The sequence below is a fragment of the Cololabis saira genome, chromosome 22 (genome assembly GCF_033807715.1).
Source record: "Cololabis saira isolate AMF1-May2022 chromosome 22, fColSai1.1, whole genome shotgun sequence".
Classification (NCBI taxonomy): domain Eukaryota; kingdom Metazoa; phylum Chordata; class Actinopteri; order Beloniformes; family Belonidae; genus Cololabis; species Cololabis saira.
The window spans coordinates 20,889,591-20,913,993 of NC_084608.1; the positions used below are offsets into that span (position 1 = coordinate 20,889,591).

Sequence of the window (24,403 nt, forward strand, 5' to 3'; positions counted from 1 at the left end):
AATAAAAATAGAAGATATAAATATGAAAAATATATCTATGGGCAGCAAGGATGCATTTGCCACAGGGGAGTATATTTACAGGCAGCAGTATAGGGCTGAGGTTGGTGGTGGGGTTAATTGTCTCCAAGGTTAGAGTTTAGGGTCCTGATGGCCCACGGGAAGAAGCTGTTTTTCATATTTGTTTGTCCTTCTCAGACAATATTTCATTGTTATCAGAATAAAGGAAGGGAAATAAAAAGAATCTGTTTCACAAGAGAAACCATTTATTCAAAAGTCACAAGGCATTATATCATTCAAATAATAACATTAACAAGGCAAAAAAATTACATTGTGGGTTTTAAGGCACAGGATAGATAATAAGAAACTTATTTAGAAGTTCTAACAAACAGTTCTAATTGCATGGCAAAACGTAATACATAGACATAGATGCATAATCTTAGAAGATTCTTGCAGCTTGCTCATAAAATAAAATCATCAGTTTATAATTTTTCTGTTTGATCATCTTACATTTGTCTATATATAAACACTCAAACCCTTATTCAAGTACCCTTTCGTGTTTGTAATGTACAGCATTTGTTCATAGCCCTAAAATGCCCATTCTTTCATATCTGAGATGATATTCAGAACCACAAATATTGCACAAACCGCAGAAATGCACAGAGCAGACGTTTCATCATTTTTACATGTGCATTCAATGTTTTCAATCAAGCATAAAGAACAATACGAAGTCAGCAGTCAAATACTGAAGCATGAAAAAAAAGGCAAAAAAGAACAACAACCAAGTACTGCTACTTAAACCTACTTTTGTGATTGCATTTGTTCCTTTGGCATGAGTTTCTCAAACAACAACAAAAAAAAAAAATAGAATTAGTCACATTTTTCCAAACTGGTAATAAATAAATAAAAGTTTCAATCAATTCAATGAAAATTCCTTTAAATAAACATATTGTCATGAAAACCCCTGCATTCTTGTAATCATATCGCTATAACAATCTTTTAATATTTACATAAAACACTGAGAACAGAGACAAGGCCGGTAGTGTGTTTCAAACACATTATAATATGGGCAGATACCTTAAACTAACAAGAGGAAACATTTTAAAAACTCCTTCCATGCTGAAATTATTAAATCGAACTACGAAAAACATATAAATACAACAATATGATGTGCCCGCAGAATAACAAGAGAAATATTTTACAGCAGACCAGTGGTTTCACTATGTGATGAGGGAATCTTGACTGCTTTTTCTGCCTTGAGATAAGAAACCATCTTCAGTTAGGCAATACCTGCAACACAAAATCAATGTATATGTTAAAGAACTGAAAACAATACATTTGCCTTCCAGAAATCACTGAAATATTTACCATTGTGTGTATCCTTTTGATATATCATCCCCACTTAAATCTACCAGCGCCTGCAATTTTGAACAGAAATGTTGGTTTTTAACATTAACTGTTTTAAACAGTGCCAAGAAACAAAACAAAATGATAAATAAAAGACATTTCAGATCAACAAAATATTTCAGTTTTGATTGTTGTGTTTTATGCAGTTTAACACCTCTAATATAAGGTGTCTACATCACAGAAATAAAAAAAACTAATTTAATTCAATTGAAAATAGCCAGTTACCTTTCCTAAAAGGCCTTTGTGTTTGGACAGCATGCCCCCTCCGTTCTTCACAGCTACGTCCAGAGTTCTCCTGTGGAGCTCCACCATCGACACACTAAATTCAAACCTACAAACACACACACACAAAACCAAGCCAAGCTGATGTGATGCAGTTTAATTTGATATTTTCGTATTTCTCATACAGCTGTCAGACTGAGGAAGGAACTAAATCTAAATGTGTCCAAAACCTGGGAGTTTCATATGAAACAACAGCTGAGACATTCTGCAGCTGCTACAGGATGAGCTCTGCGCGAGTGGGTTCGTCAGTCAGTGCTGCTGACTCCCACAGGCGCTATTGGTTATCATCAAAGGAAAGGGATTCTATCTAGCACCCCTAGCAGTGGGCGAGAGAGCTGGACATTTGTTGATATGTGCAGCTCCATTTCCTTTCCATTTCCTGATTCAAACTGCTCACAGTCTGCAGCTCTAACTTGGATAAAGAGTTTGGACTTAAGACACAGGTGACAGGAGCAATGGAAGAAGCTAGATGTTCTTAAAATAATCCATTAGGACAAAAGGAGTGTGAATGGTGGCTAGTATTAGTTTGATGCTGATAAATAAAAAGATTTATTATCTGAATGCGGTATTAGATTCACTAGTCTATAAATGTGTACAGAGATCTGCAAATACAACATAATGCAAGTGGTTCTAAACATTTAACTTGTTGACAAAGGCTGCTTTTCAAAACACCTATATTGAATTGACATTATATATTATTATTGGTTAAAGCTACACAGAATGGAGAAGCCAGTGTATGAGCCATACAGTGTGAGATGATATGAAGTTTTCTTCATCCATGAGGAAAAGCATCCGAGTATGAACAGAAACCTTTAGAGCTAAATCTGAAATAACAATGCTGCTCTTCAGAAAAAAGACAAAATTAAAGCTGCAAGCAGCGATGAACGGGCCCTCGCGCGTGCAATTCTCACCAATAAAAGTCAAGGACTCAAAACTAAGACCGATGACACCACCCACGACTCTCTAAATCAAACCAATCAAAAGTTATGGCAGAAAGTAGGAACTATCAAATATCTACCAATCAGATGAAGGGTGGGCGCGCTTTATGGCGTCTATCGTCGCCACGGTAACGCTTTTGAGAAAAGTAATGCCCATCATCGCAGAATCGAGACGCACATTTTGATGTATAACACACCTGGGTGCACGTTACGGTTCAGGCCGCATTAACGGCCGAAGAAATGGCATAAATTGCGCAAAAATGAAACTATTAATTCAAAATGGCCGACTTCCTGTTCGGCTTCGGCCATGGTGCTAAGAGACTTTTCGTTAAGTTGTGACATGATACAGGTGTGTACCGATTTTCGTGCATGTAGGTCAAACCGTATTGTGGGGCTTGAGGCACAAAGTTTTCTAGGGGGCGCTGTTGAGCCATTAGGCCACGCCCATTAATGCAAACCATTAAATATCAAATTTTTCGCCAGGCCTGGCTTGCGTGCTAAATTTGGTGACTTTTGGGGCACGTTTAGGGGGCAAAAAGGCCCTCCTTTCATCGGAAGAAAAAACAGAAAAACGAGAAAAACTAAAACATTTCGTACAGATACAATAGGGCCTTTGCACTGTCAGTGCTCGGGCCCTAAAAACATATGTAACTTATGGTATTCATGTCTGAATTGCAGTAAAGTACAAGGAGCATTCTGTTCATGAAAAGTGACGAGAAAAAAATTGTTTAAATGTCTCTTAAAATGCAGAAATGCAGCAAATAAATGTCATGACGAAACTTATCAGCTAAACTAAACTACAATTCAAAACATCAGATCTGTTTACAACCGTTAAAAAGTCAATTTTAAATCACAATGGTGCAACTTTTAGATGTGTAGGGTGGCATTTGTGTCTAAACCCACGTTTGATCAAAGACAGGTTTGAGAGTCTTCTTCATCGTATTAGTCTTCCTCCTCCCCGTCCGGCTCTTGTCCGGCAGCAGATATAAGCGTACGAAGGGATCTGAAGCATCTTTGGTAAAGGCTATCAAGTTACTGTGGACACACAGGACAAGACTGTAAGATGCATGTTCTTGGGTTAATAGAAGTTCCTCAGCCTTAAAACAAGTAGACAGCAAGTAAAGTGGTCTGAATAGTCAGTTAATTACAAAGAGTGACAAAAAGCAGGAAAAGGAGAGTGTGTGTGTGTGTGTGTGTGTGTGTGTGTGTGTGTGTGTGTGTGTGTGTGTGTGTGGGAGGGGACTCAGTATATTAACAGAGGTGGATCTTACCGACAGGCATGCACCACCACAATAAGCTTGTTCCTCTGAGAGCTGTGCCTCACAGTGAGCTGGACCTCCCCCAGGGGGTACTGGCTCGGGGCCGAGCCACTATAAACACACCAAAGTCAGATAGTGTCACTGCCAGGTGCTGTAGATGAGTTCACACAGCACACATACACACACATCTAGGATAGATGAATCAACTGTCATGCAGACTGCTGCAATATTTGCAAAAATAAACTCCTGAGATTACATGTGAACGCATGCAGCTGCAGAACTTAAAGTGGACCTATTATGGCATGTAATATCTATTTTAAACAGGCCTTGAATGTCTTAAAAACAAGCTTTTGATTGTTTTTGCTAAATAAATTAGAAATTCAGCCTCTAAACCATGTCTTTATCATCCCAGTCTCTAACCTCATTATCTATGCGGGATTCTGATTGGGCGGGGAGACTATGATAATGAGGCTCTGTGCTGATTGGCTGCCTGAATGACGCGATACACCGCTACGAAAAAATGGCGGAAGCTCCGGCCGGCGGAGTTACACCGTGTCCTAACTGCATGTGATGCGAGCGAGCGCCAGGGACAAAATCAATTCCATTGCTTTATTTTCTATTGGATTGTCCTAACTGGACGCAAGCGCAGCTGCGCTGCGCAGCGCGCCGCGCCGTTTTGAGCTGAACATTTGTCGGATGCCCTGCTTCTATTTTCTTCCTGCCGCTCGCGTTGAAAGCCGGTTGAAAGCGCTGTAGGAAACAGTCACAGATGAGGAACGGCTGATCTAGTTAGTTGAAATGAGAAGTTATCTCTATGATACCTCCTCATTTCACTACAAAAACTCAATAAAGTGGCAGCTGCTGGACGGAGATGGACAGAGAGCGTCCGTTGTCACGCAGTGCGATGTGATAGTCGGACGCTCGCATGCAGTTAGGACACGGTGTTTAGTTGTGGGCGTGGTTTGTATTTTGGTTATGTAACGAAAGTGAGCAGAATCTAAATGGCTCGTAGAAGTCACATCACACTGGATGGCTCATCCGGGCGGCTGTACAGACACTGCAGAATTTGGTTGCTTTCCTCCTTCTCTGATTTGGCAGGCTGAGGGGAGACCACTTTATATATGTTAAAGCAAGAGAAAATGTTTTTTTCATAATAGGTCCCCTTTAAATAAAGCAGCAAATCGTATCAGGCATTTACTTCTGCAGCTGGCGAACTCTCTGCTGAAGCTCCAGGGTGGCCGTTGGTAGGGAGATATCCGAGGCCAGGCTGGAGGTGGATTCCTTGTGAGGCAGGTGTTTCTGGGAGTCAGAGATGCAGATGCTCAAGTTGGAGGCGCTGCGGAGAGGGCTGGCTGAGTACGGCTCCCCATCCTGGTGCAGGAGGGTGAACGTGGAGGCTCGTGTTGGATGCTGAGGGGTGGGTGGACAGAGTGGGGAGTCTGATGCTGAAAGTCTGACTGATGGGGCTGTGGTTGGCGTGGGAACGCTTGACTTCCTGACCCGGACTGATGAGGGCAGGTCTGAGGATACCTGCTTCTCCAGGGACAAGATCTACAGAGAGACAGGAAGATGTTACCAACCATAAAATACAGCCACAGAGTTTTACTTTAATGGATCAGGAAGATAGATGGATAGATAGATAGATATAGATGGCTTTCCCGTAATTTAAAGCCTCAATAACATTTTATTACTATTATATTGTTGTTGTTTACGTATCGCTAATGTATTCTGAAGTTGCTTATGTCACGAATCCGTCTGTATAAAGTCTGTATAAAGTCTGTATAAAATAGTCTCTGCACTAAGTGATTTCCCCTTAAGAACATCAGCTATGGACGTCGGTACATTGGTTGCATTTCAATTAAGAAATGCTATTTCAGAGGGGGTCAATATTTTGGCTTGGATGCATTCATCTTTTTTATTTAATCAACAGTGATTCAATACAGGGTAACGCACTTAGTCTCAACAATCTGAAGGTCAATATAATTTACTATCTGGCAATCTGAGCCAGCAACTGAAAAAACCCCATTTCCATTAGGATTGTGTGATGGAATGATTTAAATTGAAGTTACAACTGGTTGAGATGACAGAAAAGTAAAAACATCTCGCTACACTTGTTCCCCGAGAAAGCGGTTACTGAATTGTAGCGTAACAGCAGGGATTTCTGGATGACATCACATGCTAATATTTGAACAGAAACAAAAAAAACAATAAAAACATGGATAGCGAACCTATTCTCCCACACCTCCTCTCTGAGAAAAGATTACCAACCATGGATGCATATTTCCAGCTCATGTGCACAGGGCATATGGTCGGTGAGTGTCTGGAGCAAAGGTTGTCATGGTTTGGGGGGGCCAGGTTGCCCCCATTCAGGAACATACCACATCAAGGTTAAACAGGCAAGAAACAATTACTTTCTAACTAATTACTGAAAATAAAAATAACCAGAATTGTGAGAGCTTAAACTTCTTACATCTAAAACTACAATCAAAGTTTTAAAATTAGAACAAAAACACCAAACTGAAATCATGGTCTCAATTTCAGCTTTAACATCTCGCCAATGATGACCTTAATTTTATCAATCACTCTCGAAGCAGTGTTGTATGGTGTTCTGTACTTAAACAAGTGCAATTTTTTTTGATGAGTTGACTTGGAATTGAATGCTGGATGCATTATATTATTAACTACTGAAGTAAAGTAAGGTTTTCGCTATAATCCTGCTTGGCTGCATCATGAAATTAAAAACCGGTTTCTTACAAATCAGCAGGTTTTTAACTACCTGCTCTGCTTCAAATGGATCAATAATGCATGCAAGATGCCTCGCAGTGCTTTTTACCCGCAGGGCCATCTTTAGTTTGATGGTGGAGCTGGGCCCGGAGTTCTTGAGGGGAAAGCACTGAGTCAACGTCATGTCGTCCTCCAACAGCAGGGTATTCAAAGGCACCGTCAAGTTACCCAGTGTGCATTTCTGCTTGTCATCTTTTATCTGTGAAAGGAAAAAACGAAAACCAAATCACCTACTTTCCATCATCTTTATCGGTGATCTTCAAACAAACAGACGTTAACAGCTCTCTCTTAAAGAGCGGCGTTACCTCCACCTCCAGCTCCTGCCTCCTGGGATTGTGAACGAGAAATGAGAAACAGTCCTCCCACAGAGGCTCCTTCGTCTTGTAGCGGATCTTTATGGGTAGACGGGTGGTCTTTCATTAGATATTCATTAAAAGGCACTTGGAAGCAGAAAATCAAACGTGAGCTCATCTGCAGAAATGCGTTAAGAGTACCCCGCTCAGCCTGACATTAGGACTATCCACACAAGATTATCACATGTCGGTCTTACTTACTGTACAAGCATTACTATTTTTCATTCATTTATTTTATTAGTGTTTGTTTTGTCTCTTATTGGAAGAATGCTGATGAAGAAGAGTGTTTCAACCTCGGAGGTTTGCGATGCTCACATCTTTATCGACTTGATGGTGTCATATGAGATGGAAGGACCCAGTGTTATATAAATACGTGAGACAGCAGGAGTAAATATAACAAACTACCGGCAAGGTGGCAATTTATTTTCAGACCCCCCCCCACCCATTAGCTTTTCCATTGGAAGCTGGCAACTTATTTATCTGACATCAGTCCAACAACAGGGCTAAGAGCAAAAATGTACAGAAGCAAAAAAGGTCTTTAAGGGTAAATATACCAATAAGAGACACCGTCCTGTAGTTTTAATTAAACCGCTTGTTTCAAAAAAGTTTTTTGTGAAATGCACAAAAATATTTGACGACAAAAGTCAGAACATACTGTATAATTGTGTTTTCTATGATGTCAGTAATGAGGATTAAGTAAAGACTGGAGAGCGTGCCTCGGTATTAACCAAATTCAGTGACTATGAACCAATGTTTAGTTCCCATCTGAGTCAAAAAAGGTTTGACCTGTACCTGCCGATGGCCTAAAATCCTTAGGTTTGGTATAAACTGACTGGGAGAAGATTTTTCAGATGAACGGAAGTACAAGTGGGGACGTTATAAAGAAAACATTTGGACTTTTGACATTTTTCTGGAACTAAATGTATTAAATTCTGATGTTGTTTTGTAATAACCAGCATATCCACCACTAACTTCAATCTGAGTTGAGACTTCAACTTTTAATATGATTCCTTCATTGGGGTGTTCTTAAAGGGCCGATAATTTCCTCTCACAATATTGTGGAAAACAGTGAACATTTCTTCCGCTTGAATCATTTCATTTGGATCTAAACATCATTACATCATTAAACAGAAGATCATCAATGCTTCATGTTAAAGCACTGGTCATAAAATCTCCAACTTTCCTGTAAAAGATGTCTACTATTCCACATTTGCTGCATCTAATTTCTACTGTAAAACAACATGAACACAAACTTTTAAAGTCTATTTTGTCTAGTTCTTCACCATGACATGTTCCCTTTCTTATTGCTAAAAAGAATGCTTCATTCAGAGAGAGGTGTTTAATACGCGTCAGTGGCAGCTAATAGAGCGTTTTATTGTCATAATCCACTCTTTATTTGGCACAAAGATTTGCAGTTCATCTCTATTTTGTAGTCAGAGGACTAACAGACAGCTCCATGGAGATAAAAGTAAGATTAAGTTGCGGTAAATGGGTTTCGATATTGCAACGTCTGCAAGGAAATAACTTTAATAATAAAGCTTTGGACAACTTAAAGTAGAAATGAAAATGCTAAACATAACCCAAAGTGAACATTGGTTTCCCCCTCTAACAGAAATACGCTGAACAAGAAATCAATGAAATGTTATTGGAGTGAAAAGGCAAGACGGATTCAATCAGAGTGATAATAATGATTGCTCTTTCTCATACGCACCTTACTCTCAAGTGTTTTATGTCCAACGGTGAATTGGACATAGGGGCTTGGCTCGCTGCTGCTCTTCTTGGCCGACTGTCAGGCAATCAGAGAGCGAGTCATTAGCTGATTGTCCCCAGCGTGACACACAACTCGATAACGCACAAGGCAGTCACACTGAGCGCTCGTGGAGGCTCTATCAAGCACGCAAGGAGTCTGCAGTTCAAACAGGAGAGGAGATTACCAAATGTTTTGACAAGCGGGGCTGCAGGCAGAGAGGCGACTGAGGAGACGGCCAAGCTTCGTCTCCTCTGCAGGCTGAATTCAGCATGCTGACTTCTGACAGCAAAGAATTAGTGAGGATATCTATTATATTTTTTTACTTGTAATAACCTCGTAAATATCTACAGGCCAAAGGCTTTGATGACTGAGGAAAGGTCTCTCTTTTTATCTTCCTCTTTCTCAGGAGGAAGTTTAAATTTGATATCTATTTCTCGCCAGCGTTAGAAATGAAACTTATAAAAATCCTTTAATTTGCAACCACATCACTGAAGAAGGCAGATGGCACAGACACTTGTACTTAATGAACTTGTTAACTAACACATTAAGTATTATATCTTCAATTTCCTTGTAGTTATACAACTGACACTATAAAAACACCTGTTTAGGAGGAAGAAACCCTTTTCTTCCTCACATATTCCTCAGGGTTTTTCCCTTTTCCGCCAGATAGAGCTTTTTGTGACCAGTTTCCTTTTATGAATCGAAAGAACAACTCTGCTAAATGATTGTTTTAAGGAGATATAATTAAGACAACAACATCCGTATCTAGAAGTGTCATGAGGTAAAGGGTAGTCAGACGTCTGGGATGTGTTGTCGTGAGCTTTGCTTACTTTTCACCTTACTACTGCTGTTGGGGGAGGACGTGGCGTCCATTCAGTCTTTTTGAGTTACAGTATCAACAAAGGGAAGAGGTGATCATGATCAATTACCATAACTGACATCATCACCTTTATTATCCTGTCTACAAAAACGTGAATGAAACAAATAGAAATGTAATATTTTCCCATCATTTTGGACAATCGATGATGTCACAAAATTATCAGGAGATTTTTAGTAGTTGCTGGTGGTTCCTAGTGTTCAGTGTAATTATTTATCCTTGGAAAAAGTCTCCAGTTTGTCCACTGAACTCCAACGTGTGCACCCCTATCTTTCTGCTTTTATCCAAATATTTAGTGGACGGTGAAGATTTACTTGAAGCTCGCGCCGGTCTGGACCTATGTCTGTTAGCGTTTTTGAGGAAAAGATTTGTTTCTAGTTTATCATCTGACTAACTATTTTGATGACAAATGACTCATGAAATACAGATAAGAGTTTCCTTCCAGATGTCTGAACATCTCAATAAAGTCAAAGTGACATATAAGACACCTTGAGAAGAACAGCATGTTTAAAACATCTGATAAAGATGTAAGGAAAAAGAGACTCAGTCTGCCAACCTGCTGGCAGCTACAAGTCGCTGAAGATAACAAAGACTGATCTAAAGCAGGAGAAAAAAAAGCACATGTACTTCCTCTGCCCTGAAGCTCAAGATAAAGCTGATACATAAAGCATTCACACACACACACGCACACACACACACACATACACAGACTGGACATGAGGGAGTGCCACTCTATGTGTATGAGAGTCAATGGAAGGATTTGAATCTTCTTGAAATAAAGAAACTACTCACATTACCTGGAAAATATGAAGCAACTTATTTCTCAGCAAGTGTAATCTCAGTCAAAGCTTTGCAGCCACGTTGCAAATGCTGCCAAACATTTCTGTCATATCTGTTACAGGGGCAGGGCAACAGTCCCAGCTCTACCTGCCTGTGGCCAGCTTTTTACTTCCTTACTCTGCACATATGCTGAACAAAACCAGACTGTACAACTCCCTGACAGTATGAGGAAGGTAAAGAAATACCACTGATAGGTGTGATGACTTGTCCTGATTTCCTGGGCTTAAACTCCAGCGTGATCTTTCATAAACAAGCACATCGGTACACTTTCTGCTACCGAAGCCGAGTTGCTCTGCAGGTTTGCACCTGAAAAACTTTGACCTCAATTCAACGTAAAAGGGTGCATGTAGTAAACTGGGAAACAAAACGACGATCATCAAATTAGTGTGAATGATGACACTTTTTTTTTTTTAACTTATAAAAGAAACTTTTGATATCGCATGCAAGATCACCGGTGAGCTGGAAGTGAAATGATCCATCATTCAAGATAACGGAGTGCATGGCACAATCAAGGCATAACACATGTTCATGCGCGATTTCACTCTGTTTGATAATTATCACAACCACTTGACAGTTGATGGTGCACTTAAGGGCCAGCACAGGTGAGAGACAGGGTGTGATCTGCACATGAAGAGCGCTTTTACCACGTTACCTTTAGCACCTTAAAGACTGACACTTGCTTCAACCCGTCATAGGTGAAATCTGACAGGTTGCTCTTTAATCCATGAGCAGATTTGGAGGGGAAGAAAAATCACACCCATAGTTAGTCTGAATGAGCGGATTTGGTTATTAGGCATGAGAAAAACCCAGAGAAATATGTTGATATTCTGAGCTAAATGTGAATGGTATGGGTAATAAATGAATAAATATAACTGCAGCTGCAGGAACTAATGATGAAAACAGAGCAATGAAGGTACTCCATGTGGAGAAGACTTAGAGGGGCTAATTTAAGACACCGTATGACTTTTCTTTTTAACAAGCAGTAGGATTTCTGTATCTGTATATCTGACAGATCATAATGAGCGTTGCCAGCGAGCTCCAGGTGCTGCTTGTATCTTACGCTTCAATCTTGGGCAACAGAAGACCATCCTGTTCAGGAGGAAGGTACAATGTCCTGGCTGGTGGTTTGCCTTTGTGTTAGCTTTTAGGTTGTGGACAATTTAAGTGACACACTACAAACCAAAGCATGCCGCTAACACATGCTTTCAGATGAAACTTTAGAGGACTGCTGTTACTCTTTATTCCACATCATCACACACGACCAACGCTATCAGTATGAAGATGCAAAATTACTCGTGGACTCACAAATCTGCTTCTATTTTCAGATGCATCGCTGTCACAAAAGACTAGGCCAGATGCTCTTCTTTCACTTAAGTTTCCGAGGCCTAAGCTACCTGTGAAGATGCTCTTGAGTGACGAGGGAAGAGAATAAAAAGGAAGCAGGATGAGAGCTGAGATGCTTAAATTGTGCATTTTTTATACTGTGGCAAAAACCCTTTTATATAAAACATCAAAGGACAAAAGGGACTGCACACACTGCAGCCAAGCTTTGCTGCGTTTAAATTCTGTCCCTCCATCCATCCACTTTTCCTGTTCAGGGGTCATCAGAACAAGGGAGCTGGAGGCTTACTCAGCTGTCAATTTTTGATTTCTCAAGGGACAAACTTAACAAATGATTAGGCTCCTTTCTGAGGCTCCAAAAAAGTGCAAACTTTACACAGTTGCTGTTCTCATTTATCTAAAACTAATTTTTCTGTGGAAAATGTGTGTTGCTTCTCTGAGCTGTGCACACTTTACATAATGAGAATGTGATTTTTATGGCAAAGTCCTGAGCCACCGAGGCAGTCATGATTAGTCGTTTCCTCTAATGCAAAACTGGAGAGATTAACTACCAGGACACTTTAGAAAAATCTACGTTTATAATAAATAATCCTGAAAATGATTCACAATAAAAGCCCTGTCCACTGTCACTTTATCAAGGCACCAAGAGAAGATCTGTGGTGTAAAATATAATCAATTATTAACAGAAAGCAAGGAATAATAGCCTGCCTGCAATGTAAAGGTACCAGGAAAGAAATATGACCTGGTAGTTGGATTCAAAATCTGAGTGTGAAGATTTCAGAGAAATGGAAAGTAAGTCAATGAAATCACAAAGAACCAACATAAAGAAATATCACAGGAACATGAAGCAGAGGTGATCAATGATCAATAATCCTTGTTTAAACTGGCATTTCTACTAATCCGGCTTGGTATATGTAGTGTGTATACTTTGGATGGAGAACAAGAAGCCTGCAAAAGGTGAGTGCCAAATTTGAGCAAAAATCTGTGACATCAGAACAGCAGCAGTACGAAAAGAAAGTGAACATTTTTCTCTCTTACGGGCAGGTTCTTAGCCGAGTCCAGGTACACCACCAGCAGAACCGACGACAGTCCATCATTGGCCAGGCTTCTGTCTGCACGCACGCTTCGCAGCACCTGATTGGATTCAGAGGGAAGTACATCCATCCTCCAGGATCAAGGGCAAATACATCTACAACTGCAACTGCTTTAAAAAAGTAAAGTTGTTCAGTTGTACCTGATCCAGCTTCTCCGGAGACGAGAACAGAGACAGCCACTCCAGCTTCAGGTGGAGTTTCCCCGTAGGGGCTTCCTCCAGCTCAAACCACTGCAACAACAAGGCCAAAAGATGTTTAATCAAGAATTTGTGTTAATTTTTTGTGCGTGGACATGTGAATGCTTCAGAATCAATTAAAACTGTAGAAAACAAACCTGTTTGACTATGCATGGAGGACCCAATAAGGAAACCCAATAAGAATTTAAAATTTGAGTCCCAAGATCTATGATTATTAGCAGAATTAATCTCAATACCTGTAACCTTCACTTATTTATATCATATATGACATCTGCTTACAACATCTGTTAAGTTTTGTGGGGCTGTGAGTTTTGTTTCTTATCAACACCTTGAGGTTGCCAGGCAACAGGGACTCAATAAGATATGGATTTATTTTCAGAGGGATTCTCTTGAGGACTTATTGTTGTTATGCTGCAACAAAATTGCTTGCATTGGCAGCCATGGTCGGTTTGTCTCCCACTTTGGTCTCCTCAGTGTTTACGAGTCATGTCTCCTTGTTGAGTCTGATAATGAGAGCAGTGCAAGCACAAAAAGATTTCCACTGCGCTTATTCAGAGCACTGTCTCCTCTGGACCTCATAGGATACGTGTTGGAGACGGGCAATGCTGGAACAAAACCCATCTGCTCCTGGACATGTTTTATCCAGTTTCCAATCATGAACAACTTGTTATTCCTGAAAACAAAGGGAATGGAGTCACAGATAATATAGATATACATCTGAAAAAACTGTTACCTCATCAACCTTCTGCTCTTTGTACACCTCAGCCAAATCAATCATGAGGCTGCAAAAAATAGGGGAAATAATAAGTTAAATAACCTATAATAATTGCGACACTGATAGAGAAATCACAGCAATTAATCATAACGAAGACGTTCCAGATATTGATATTGGCTGTTGTGTGTTATAGCGCAGAGTGTAATGTCACTGCCTTTTGCCAAAAAATCAATTGCAATTCACCTCGAGGTGATAACTGCAGAATAATACATCTGCATTACGATGCCTGGTAAATACAAACAAAGATTATAAGAGCGAGGATATCCACTGCATATATGTAGATGGATGAGATGGAGTATTTTTCCTATTAGTAACCACGTCACTGAGGTGCAGCAAACCAGCAGGGACTCACCTTCCCAGGAAATCGTCTTTATCAGGATCCTCATCAAACAACTCGATTTCAAGATGCTGGCCCGAGTGCTCGTACACCAGAGCCTAATGAAAACACAAACACATCGATGCATGTTCAAACTTGCATGAACAGTCAAGATGCAGACTGGTAGACTTGGTTGCAAAAAAAAAAATAGAAGTGAAAAAAAGAAATTAGGTAATTAGTGGATAATAACCAGCAGAGGGATCTAGCATCATTTTAAAAAGCATATTTCTCTATTGGGTATTAACTATGCTCTGCTGACAAATGTTCACCCTCCAGCTCTGACAGACATCCGTCAACCGTCACCTCATACACTTCGTTCCACTTGGGATGGAGCGTCTGCCTAATAGTCTTGCTGTGGAACAGCTGGTTGCCGATCTGCAGGATCCCATAAGGGTCAGATTTTCCCACGATCAGCCCTCCCAGGAACGTATCCTTGCCTTCCAGGTCTTGAGCCTCGAGGAAGTGAATCCTTAGCACTCCCTGGGGAGACATGGAGGGCAGAGCGTTCAGGGGAGACGCTCTGAAAAAGCACTGTCTTGCCTTTTTTGGCCTACAGTGCAGTCACTGTTGATGAGATGAGTGTTTTAGAGGCAAGTGAAAAAAAATACAGGAGATTACCACTGATGTTAAGAAGTTCATTATATATATATCGTGGAGGTTTATTCCCTCCTCTTGCTTCTTGATTTTGTTCCTTCCCCATATTATCTGTGATTGTTCATTTTAAAGTATGTTTCTTGAAAAAAGCATGTGGTCTTCTTTTAATGCCATCAGAAGGATGAAAAAAGCTTTGATTCCCACAAAAAGAAAAACTGCAGATGAACTGACAAGAGCTCAGAAATAGTAATTAATGTAAAAATTCATCATTAAATGATCATTAAAATACCGAAATAGTTTATTCAAGTTTCAGAAAGTGTTCCAACCTTTATGGAAACTGAGTTATATATGGAAGGGATGCATTGGAGTGGTGCTTCTGTTATCGTTTTAAACTTATTACTTATTTAATTCTCAATACTTTATTGATATAAGTAAATGATTGCAATGCCTAAAATGTATAATTAATACCCAGCGGCTATGAGTGTGAAGCTCTTTGATATTCAAGTCAGTTTTCATAAATGTCTCAAGTGATATAAAAAAATGACTATCTGTGCCTCTCCTCTGTGTTTTTCATCGTCTCTTTCCTATCTCCCTTATCCTGCTCTACCCGGCTGGCCTTGGGCAGGAGGGTCGCCCCTTATGAGCCAAGTACTGCTCAAGGTTTTTTCCCCTCTTAAAGGGGAGTTTTCCCGAGCCACTGTTTATATAATAATTGCTCCGGGGTCATACTCTGGTCTGTGGAAAGCATCTACTGCTATATAAATAAAATTGAATTAAAAGACTAAGAAGAAAAAAAGAACCTGTAATACAAATGCCATAAATGATCATATATTACAATTATTGCCAATTTATCTCCCCAGTATAAGGATATCTGTTTATTGAACATTATTGTTCCACATTAACTATTAATTTAGTTAATAAAAAATGCAAATGCATGAACAAATAGCAGGCTTACCTGTTTAGCATTCTACTAAATTCACAGCAATGTTGCAGCTTAAAGTGAAAGCCACTAAACCTTTAATCTTGTTGCCATGGATACAAGTTCTAGTGACAAAGCCTTGTTTTTTTATTCTTTAGTGACTCTGTTTCAGCACTGGGTTACCTGCATGTGAATAGCTACTGTATTTCTCTATGAAACAGATCAAAGAACAGATATCTCAACAGCATCCCATGAGATATGCTTTGATGTCCTAACCATCAATTCCCAAATGAACAAACCCAAAATCACAGCAGAGACATATTACATCAGGTCGTGTCTAATGAGTCTGCATATACCTTTGGCATTGGAAAGCGTAGCTTGGCCAGTTCCATGTCTCCGACCAGGGGGATAGTGATGCGGTTGGGTAAAACCAAATAACTGTAGATTATATCTTGAATCAGGCTGTCAGAGAAACCACTGCAAGGAAAAGAGGGAGTTTTGAGATAGGAGGCAAAAAAGATAAACAGAATGAAGCGATTAATGATATAAGACACAATAAGTACCAGTTAAAATTAAGCTTAGTCCATTTCTGTTTTGCATGACTGTGAGAAAAATTGGAATTTGTTCAAGCATGTTGCTGCTGAAGCAGTAATTTGTGACAGCAATAATGACAGCAAGGAGACACTTACTTAAACATCACAATTTCCTTTCCTGATTTGAACTGTCATATTGAAACTATAAAACTGCAATTACTGCTAGAAAAAAAATAAGTAAAGAGGAAGAATTATCTGTCTTCTTGCTTAGCCTGTTCCCTGTAGAAAAATGAGTCAGATATCCTGGAATCATCTCAGAGACTGATAAGCCCAGTCCCTGTGCTTCCTACATATTTGCAGATGTATAAAATTTACAGGAGCTAGGTAACAGCCTGTTTGTAATTGGTGTTATAAATTTAAGAATCCTACATCACTGGTGTCTTGTTGAATTAGACCCAGGATAATTACGTTACTGCCTGGATCCTGGTAAGAATCTACTTTTATCACTAATGACTGCGCTGAAGATGAAGGGGAAACCTGCCAAAGCCTGTCTTCCTGCTCTGTCTCATGCTTTCAAGTGTACAGACAAATCATACACCAAATAAAGTAGCCATGCCGCTTAGCAAGAATAAACTTTAAACTGTCTTTTTAATACTTGCAGCATCAATGTTATGACTGACGATTAACAACCTTCACGCAACAGTGATGATTAAACATTAATACATTTAAATATGTTTTACATGTATCATAAAGAAGAAAAAAATCTGAAAACAGAGTATATCTTTGTCGTTAATTATTTTCTTCTGGTTGTGCAGCCTCAGGCCTCCCTGAAGTGCTCTCGTCCAGGTTACATTTTTGTGCCATCTGGCTGCAGTACAAATCCACCTTCCAGTATAAATAAATAAACTTGAACCTGAACTAATTCACCCATGTTCCTGGAAGTTTCCGCTGAAAATAAATGATGACTAAGCTGCGAGTTCCATAAAATTTGTTGTCTGTGAGGAAGAAGAAGTAAAAAAACTGCAACGATGCCATTCTGGCTAATTGATTTTAGTGATGAAAGCCTAGCTAAGGCAAATTAACATCTGTTTTACAATTTCCTGCAAATTAAAGATCCATTTTATTGCTCACACAACTTCAAAATTGGATTAAGGTATCTGTAACTAAAATAAGTCTAATCAATCTTATCACCAGATGACACAAACATACAGAAGCTACTTCTGCTACAACTACATCATAAACTGTTACGGAGCTTACTGCATATTTAATCACGTCTAAAAACAGAGAACTATTGGAAAACTATATTTATTGGTTTTAAATTGTGTTACATTGTTGCCTGATAGCCTTGAAGTAGATTCTGTTACACTCTTTGAGCTCTTATATCTGAGGACGTTTTTATTTCCATTATTAATGGGTCAAGAATCACTGCAGCACGCCCACTTATTTCAAGTCCTCACTGAAAATAGGTCACAGCACACCTGCCCCTATTTCACACTGACAAATCACAGGCAGAAACCCACACCGATCCATGAGACTGAATTTACTGTCAGAAACACAGAAACCACAGGTTCAGTTTCTTATCTGTCATAAGAGCGTTCAACAGGCAAAAGATAAATATACGAGGAAGTAAACTCAAGATCGAAGAGCTATTTGGAACTTCATGCGGGTGCTTTTCCAAATAATACTTTTTGTTTCGAATGAACGCATGCCTGTGATTTATGACGTACTTGCTATCAACTGCAGATTATACACTTGTTCTGGCATTCAGAGATTCCTGAGATCCAGATTATCTGGTTCTCTCATCAAAACTACCGTAGTCAAAATCACTTTAAAAACTCTTTTCGGCTTCCGTTGTTATCTTGAGCCAGGAAAAGCATTTATTTCATAAATCCCTAACTTATCTTTTAGTGAAACAGGATTATGATTCTCTGGTGGGAGATTGATCAGAGCTGACTCGGAGAGCTCAGATTTGTGAAGAGGTTCCTGCTGCATCAGCATACAGCATGCAGGGATTCTTGCCAGCCCCCTGGTGTGTCTGTGTGTGTCTGTGTGTGTGGATTAATGAAAGAAGAAGATTTTATCCATTCGTGCTAGGATACCACTGCGGACTACATACATAATCACATATATACTGTATATATATACACCTTACACTCACTTATGATTTACAATATAGTACCAAGTGTACGTATTGAAATTTCTCTGAGATATTGGATTAGTATGACTTCGTTTTGGGTCAAGCTATGATAATGGTAAAGCTTTAAATTGCACATATTCACCCATTAACACACTGGTTGTCAGTCTGACAGTCACTTACCCACTTTGGTGGACACAGGAGGAAATAGGGGCTCGAACCACTGACTGGGCGAACGCTCTACCAACTGAGCCACTTTACCCACTAAACTAAATCTCTAAAACTTTTCGCCATGAAATGTGTCTTATTGTGCACACCGTCCCCTGAAAATAAATAGTGCTGACATTATTTGTCCCCTGGCAAATTTCTTTGAATGAGCAGCCAATTGTTTTCACTTGTGCAGTAAAATACCGCCTTATCTGCTGAATAGATTGCGCTATACATTAGGCCCAGACAAATATTCATGGTTCCCACGGGAAGATGTTTAATGCTTCTTCCTATAGCTACGAAGTGAGATTGAAATTTGTGGGTTTAAGGAAATGCCTGAATATATATCGCAATAAAATTTGTTCGAGACATTAAGTTCCCTTTAGAATAAAGTGTAATCCTATTATACACTTGACATTTCATCACAGAACCACTCTCAAGTCCAAATTAACGGATTTTTATGACCAAGTACTCACCAAACCAGAGTAGCATCACTTATACTTGGAGTTTAATTAAAACATGGCCAGCATATTTTCATTAACGTATCTGTTGCTGACATCTGGAGTATTTTCAATGAACAGAAACCACTGAGGAGGAAAAGTAAAGTCAGCATGGAAAGTACCAAATACTGGAGTTCCCCGGCTGGTTTCAAAAGCAAGCAATCCGCAATATGCATGTGAATATACACATTGGCCGCTTCTATTCTTTTGCAATGCTTTTTTTACTACCAAACCCACAATGGATCAATGGCTAAAGTCTGGCATCCTCTGACCTGAAAATTGGTGGATTAATACGCACAACCTGCTAAAAAATCGTTGAGTGTGCACCCACACTGTCTCCTAATAAGTTAATTCAGGTCTGAATCTATGTGTGTGTGTATGTATATATATATATATATATATATATATATATATATATATATATATATATATATATATATATATATATATATATATATATATATATATATACATATATATATATACATAATATGTAAAAGAAAAGCATTGAACGTGTGTTTGTGTGACTAGTTGAAGGAAATACATACTGTAAAGCCATTTGTAAAATCTAAACATGGTTGAAACGGTGGCATGTCTGATGATTTATTTTTTATCTACAGCATTTCAATTTTGATTCAATTCAAAATATTTTATCAATCCCCGAAGGGAAATTCAGTGTTGCAGCAGTTTATACGATTTAAGTCAGAATTCATAAGTGTTCAAATAAGTTCAAAAATTAAAGTTTAAGACATTGGCTCTGACTTACAATTAAATATATTACAACATGTTACTAAACATTATTACTCTACAGTAATGACAGGGTTTGACACTGAGAAACTGGGAAAGCGTCCAAGTGGGCAGCTGATTGAGTCTGTCTGTAAATCTAAAGAAGTCTGTCACGGCAGCTACAGTTTCCCCAGCAGGTCCTCTGCTCCTGCAGCCAATCCCTCTTGTACTGCACGTGCTTTCCTCCACCCCAACCGCACAAAGCAACACACACGCTAACACAAGGTCAGCAAATCTATTTCACTCCCACTGAGCAGCAAACGCTGACAGTGTTTACTGGGCTCTGCTTGTTTCAAGAACTCTGTCAACGTAAACCTGGTCTGTGATAAGCAGACTAAGAAAAAACTACAGTGATTCTGAAAACGACTCACATACCAGCTGGATAAGGAAAGAGACATTTAAAATGAGTTGTAAAGTGAGTAAGAATGAGGAAAGAACCCCGGTTTGACCTGTTTTTACCTGGTTTGACCTGTTTTAGCCATTTTGGCCCATTTCGTTTGTTTACAAAAACTTGGAAGAAATGTGAGAGCTTTACTTAAATTAACCAGGTCACATTTAGTCAAACGGACAAAGACACCTGAAGCATCCAGCAGGTGACGCGACTAAACACTAAATGGAATAGCAAGAAATGCAACATGATACTATTTGGTTAACATATATTCATCAAAATAAGTATGGCCTGTGGATTTTTATATGAAATAAAACGTGTATAATAATATGTTTATTTAAAGACAAAAGCATAATTTAGTAAGATCCAACTAATGCAACTAACTGTGTCTTTCAGATACAGATTATTTCTCTTTGGAAGTAAGAAAAGCAGGTCTGAACTGACTTACTTGAGCCCAGGAATGTCCAGTATATTGGTGAGGCCACTCCAGCTTATGTCCAGAAGCTACAACAGAGGCAAGGATAAGAGCAAACACAAACACTGGAGAGTAAGAAAAATGTTGAAATGGTACAAAGCATGTCATTTTATTTATTCCTGCACCCAAACAATTTAACTGCATAGCTTCCTTTCTTCTGGGTGCTTAATCCAGCTCATTAATAACAGCAGAAACAGCATTTCTTAATGTTGACTTAATGAATTATCCAGTTACAAAATGAAAACATTTTGAAAATCTTTCTTTGGAGTGTTTTGTTGAATGATTGAAAATAAAAGAGTCAAATATCCTGCTGATGGAAGTACTCAGACACTTAAAGCTCGGTTCTGTTGCATGTTATTCTTTTCAGCAGAGTTGAAGATGTGACAGGACAACGTACAGCCTCACCGTCAATCAGGCATATCTGTATGAAACTACGAGAATCCTTAGACCTACAGGCCAGGGTTGTGACAAAGGTTAGATAGGTTTGATAATAATTATAAGAAGTCTGAATCCAAAGGACTTCCTTTATCTGCCAAACCAAATAAATCTGGTCCTACCGGGAAACAGCAAGAACGTGTTCTTTAACCCTTGCAAGGCACTAAGGCTCGGGTCAAAATGACTTAAGCCCGAGCGAAGGCCCTCAGTTCCTCAGAGAGCCCGCCAATCCCTTAGCGCCTTGCAAGGGTTAAAATGGAGGAACCTTAAAGAAAGACAAGCAGCGCTGCAATCAGATACCATTCCCTGATAACGCTTTCAGTGAAGTCCACTGGGAGTTCTCCAAAAGACAAGTGACTAGCACAAGCTTTAAAGACAAACATGGTGAAAGCCCAGGTATTCTCTGGGAATGTCTTTCCTCAGTATAACAGGGGAAATGGTCCGGATCAAGGAACAATAGATATGAAATAAAAAATCTTGATTAAATGTCTTGATCAGTATGCAAGGCCAAGGAAATTAATATTCAACATGGCAACAAGGCCAACTACGCTGTCAAGAAAATAAATGAGATGTTAATGAAACTCTGAGATGGAGCTAATTGCACCTGAATATCGCTGTTCCTCATACAACTTGGTTGAGTTTATAGCAGTTTTTCTTTTCCAAGACTTGAAACTTGTAACAAAGGTGTTTTAATCAAACAATAGTTTAAGCAATCAAACACTCTATTTTGTAGTTTTTTCATAGCACAGTCGTGCATACAAAAAGTAGTTTGAATGCATTTCAAAAGTTGGAAACATAGGAGAATATAGAAAACTCAAAGGTGTGTGAAGAGAAGACGTGTCTGAAGTGTGTATTGTAAATCTTCCCCTCAACCTCCAAGCATTTAAAAAATACTGCATAAAGAAACATTAGCTCTGTTTATGACTCACAACAATATTAAAAGAACAGAGCTCGGGGCGCAAATTATTTTAAAATCACCTCAGTTTACTGACGTATTCACATCAGCAGCAACAGTCATTCGGGCTCTCATTAGCTTTCAGGATAATGAGGTCAGGGACTTTTATTCCCGTATTATTCTCTGTCTTAGAAAACCAAGCAGCAGGTGAAGTCTGAAAAGAGGACAAGAGTGAAAAGAAATCAAAGAGCGGTGTAAATCGCCTGAGCAGAAGCTGGAGATGGTGGCAGAGCCAGCTTCTTGATGGGCTTTGATCCGCTCCTGCCTGCAGGCTCCAGGAATTGTGTTTTCCTAATGAGCCTTTCTCACCCTTCATCACGGCCCATCCTGCTTACACTGCAGCACATAACAGCGAGCTCTGCAGCTAAGAGGGGAGGAGTGCGGGACTGAGGATGATGAGGGGGTCCACGATGCAGTTAAATGACTTTTGTTGTTTAAAAGCAGGTGTGAGCTGAAAATATTTAGCTCCAAACTTTTCTCACCCTAATAAATTATTTTTTCTGTCATATGCATACAGTCTATCCAATGAAACAATTTCCTTTTTTTTTCTTCTTCTTATTTCAGACCATTGTAATAATTTACTTTTTAGTTTAGACTTTTTAGTTTCCAAACAGAATCCAATTAAAAGAAAACACGGACATCTTGTAAAACACACTGCACTTGTTTGCGTTCTTCCAGTAAGAAAGATGAGCAAAACAATACAAGTTGTTAAGTTAAAAACGGCGCACTACACAACAAATGACCCTGATATTCGTGCTCATAAAGTGGTACCTTGCAACACGTGTTTCAAAAATAATAACAAAATCATTAAAAAAAAGTAAAAATAAATGATTAAATATGTGCGAAGAAATAAATATTAATTTACAGTAAGAACCTTGAAGAAAGTTTAGTTTAAGAAAAGTCCTGACCTTCCACACTCTGCATATTCATGTGCAGATATTTGTTTATTTGTGTATGTGCTGAACGTGAAGCTGCTGCCTGAAGCTGGTTAGTTTACAGCTGCCGTCGAAACGCTGAACACACAGAAGAAGCAGCAAGAAACCTTGTTCTGTTTGAAGGTAAGATCATAAGGAAATAAGTCTGCCTGACTGTAAAGGCATTTTGATACAAGACTTATCTGCTGTTTTTTGGTTTTTATTTTTGTCTTCTGTTGAAACTCTTGTTATTCAAGATAAAATTCCTCCACAGGCTGATTCCTGGCCAAGAATAATTGCTTTTGTGGATATAAGGATTTGGTATACCAATTACAGAATGGGCTGACTATTTTATTTTGAAAAAAATGTGTCAGATTCTTTCTGCTGGCTAGCCATGGGAAATAAATTGTGCAGAAATTCCTTTTAGAGGAGAGAAGAGCCACTTCTAGGACACTTTCTGAAAGGACAATGGGAGGCCAGAAACATCATTTCAACTGGTCATAAATTTGCTCGGCCATCTTCATTTATATCTTCAATTACATTCAATTATATACAATACATTAGCACACTAATTATAGATTACGTTATAGATAATTGTGTTTGTAATACAGCCAGTTACAAGAGATCTTTGACTGCTGTACTCTTTAATGCTGCTGTCTGCTTCACCGGTCATTTCAAAAAGTGTTTGTTCATCTGAGCCGTGACAATAAAACCTCTTCAGAGGCCTCACTGCAGAATGTGTTTCATCTTTTTATTTCTACTGCACTGAGTCACATTTGTGTGATCTCACAGTCCGACATGGTCCCGACCTCTTACGGTCTGGAAATGTTTCTTTTTTCATTCGGCTCTCGCTGTTTAGCCTTGCATGGCACACAGAAAGAAGGAGGATGGCTTATTTAAGGTCCAGGGTAGTCATTGCATTTTTTTTTAACAACAGGAAACTGCAATGGCGATACATCTTCCCTTTGTTTCCAGCAAACCAATATTGTGTTCTTCAGCTAGGAGCTATAAGAAGATTGAGACACATTTGTTTACATGTGGGACTCCATCATGATTTGCAGCCTAGAGGAGCTTCTTCCCTCATGCTCCTATAGTACAGTAATATCTCCTGCTTTAGATGAGCGCCTGGGGTAGAGAAATATGCCAAAGTAGGTCTGGCTCTATCTGCAGCTATTTAAAGCTCTTCTATAGCTCCGTGAGGCCTCCCATTTGGTGTAAATCGGTCAAACAATTTAAAACAAAGCAGCAGCCGCTCTGCAAAGGTCTTGAGTATGCCAGCTAATCGAATGTAGG

General features: G+C 39.2%; 1 protein-coding gene across 4 annotated transcripts in view; it reads right to left on the bottom strand.

Annotated features, from left to right (window-relative positions):
• Positions 1 to 245: 245 nt before the first annotated feature.
• esyt2b (extended synaptotagmin-like protein 2b) overlaps positions 246 to 24,403 on the bottom strand; it is a 39,363-nt gene continuing 15,205 nt past the window's right edge. The window contains exons 7-23 of one of the 4 annotated variants that reach the window (XM_061713493.1): positions 20,780 to 20,835; positions 16,140 to 16,260; positions 14,574 to 14,750; positions 14,247 to 14,329; positions 13,853 to 13,901; positions 13,063 to 13,152; positions 12,867 to 12,962; positions 11,149 to 11,202; positions 8,732 to 8,806; positions 6,973 to 7,059; positions 6,717 to 6,866; positions 5,082 to 5,434; positions 3,896 to 3,994; positions 3,528 to 3,659; positions 1,630 to 1,735; positions 1,366 to 1,415; positions 246 to 1,287 (exon numbers count right to left, since the gene is read on the bottom strand). In XM_061713493.1, the coding sequence (XP_061569477.1) occupies positions 1,218 to 1,287; positions 1,366 to 1,415; positions 1,630 to 1,735; positions 3,528 to 3,659; positions 3,896 to 3,994; positions 5,082 to 5,434; positions 6,717 to 6,866; positions 6,973 to 7,059; positions 8,732 to 8,806; positions 11,149 to 11,202; positions 12,867 to 12,962; positions 13,063 to 13,152; positions 13,853 to 13,901; positions 14,247 to 14,329; positions 14,574 to 14,750; positions 16,140 to 16,260; positions 20,780 to 20,835 (1,848 nt within the window). In that variant the 3' untranslated portion in view covers positions 246 to 1,217. Of the gene's footprint in view, positions 1,288 to 1,365; positions 1,416 to 1,629; positions 1,736 to 3,527; positions 3,660 to 3,895; positions 3,995 to 5,081; positions 5,435 to 6,716; positions 6,867 to 6,972; positions 7,060 to 8,731; positions 8,807 to 11,139; positions 11,203 to 11,792; positions 11,895 to 12,866; positions 12,963 to 13,062; positions 13,153 to 13,852; positions 13,902 to 14,246; positions 14,330 to 14,573; positions 14,751 to 16,139; positions 16,261 to 20,779; positions 20,836 to 24,403 lie in introns of all 4 variants that reach the window. The other 3 variants (XM_061713492.1, XM_061713491.1, XM_061713494.1) reach the window with 3 other exon arrangements.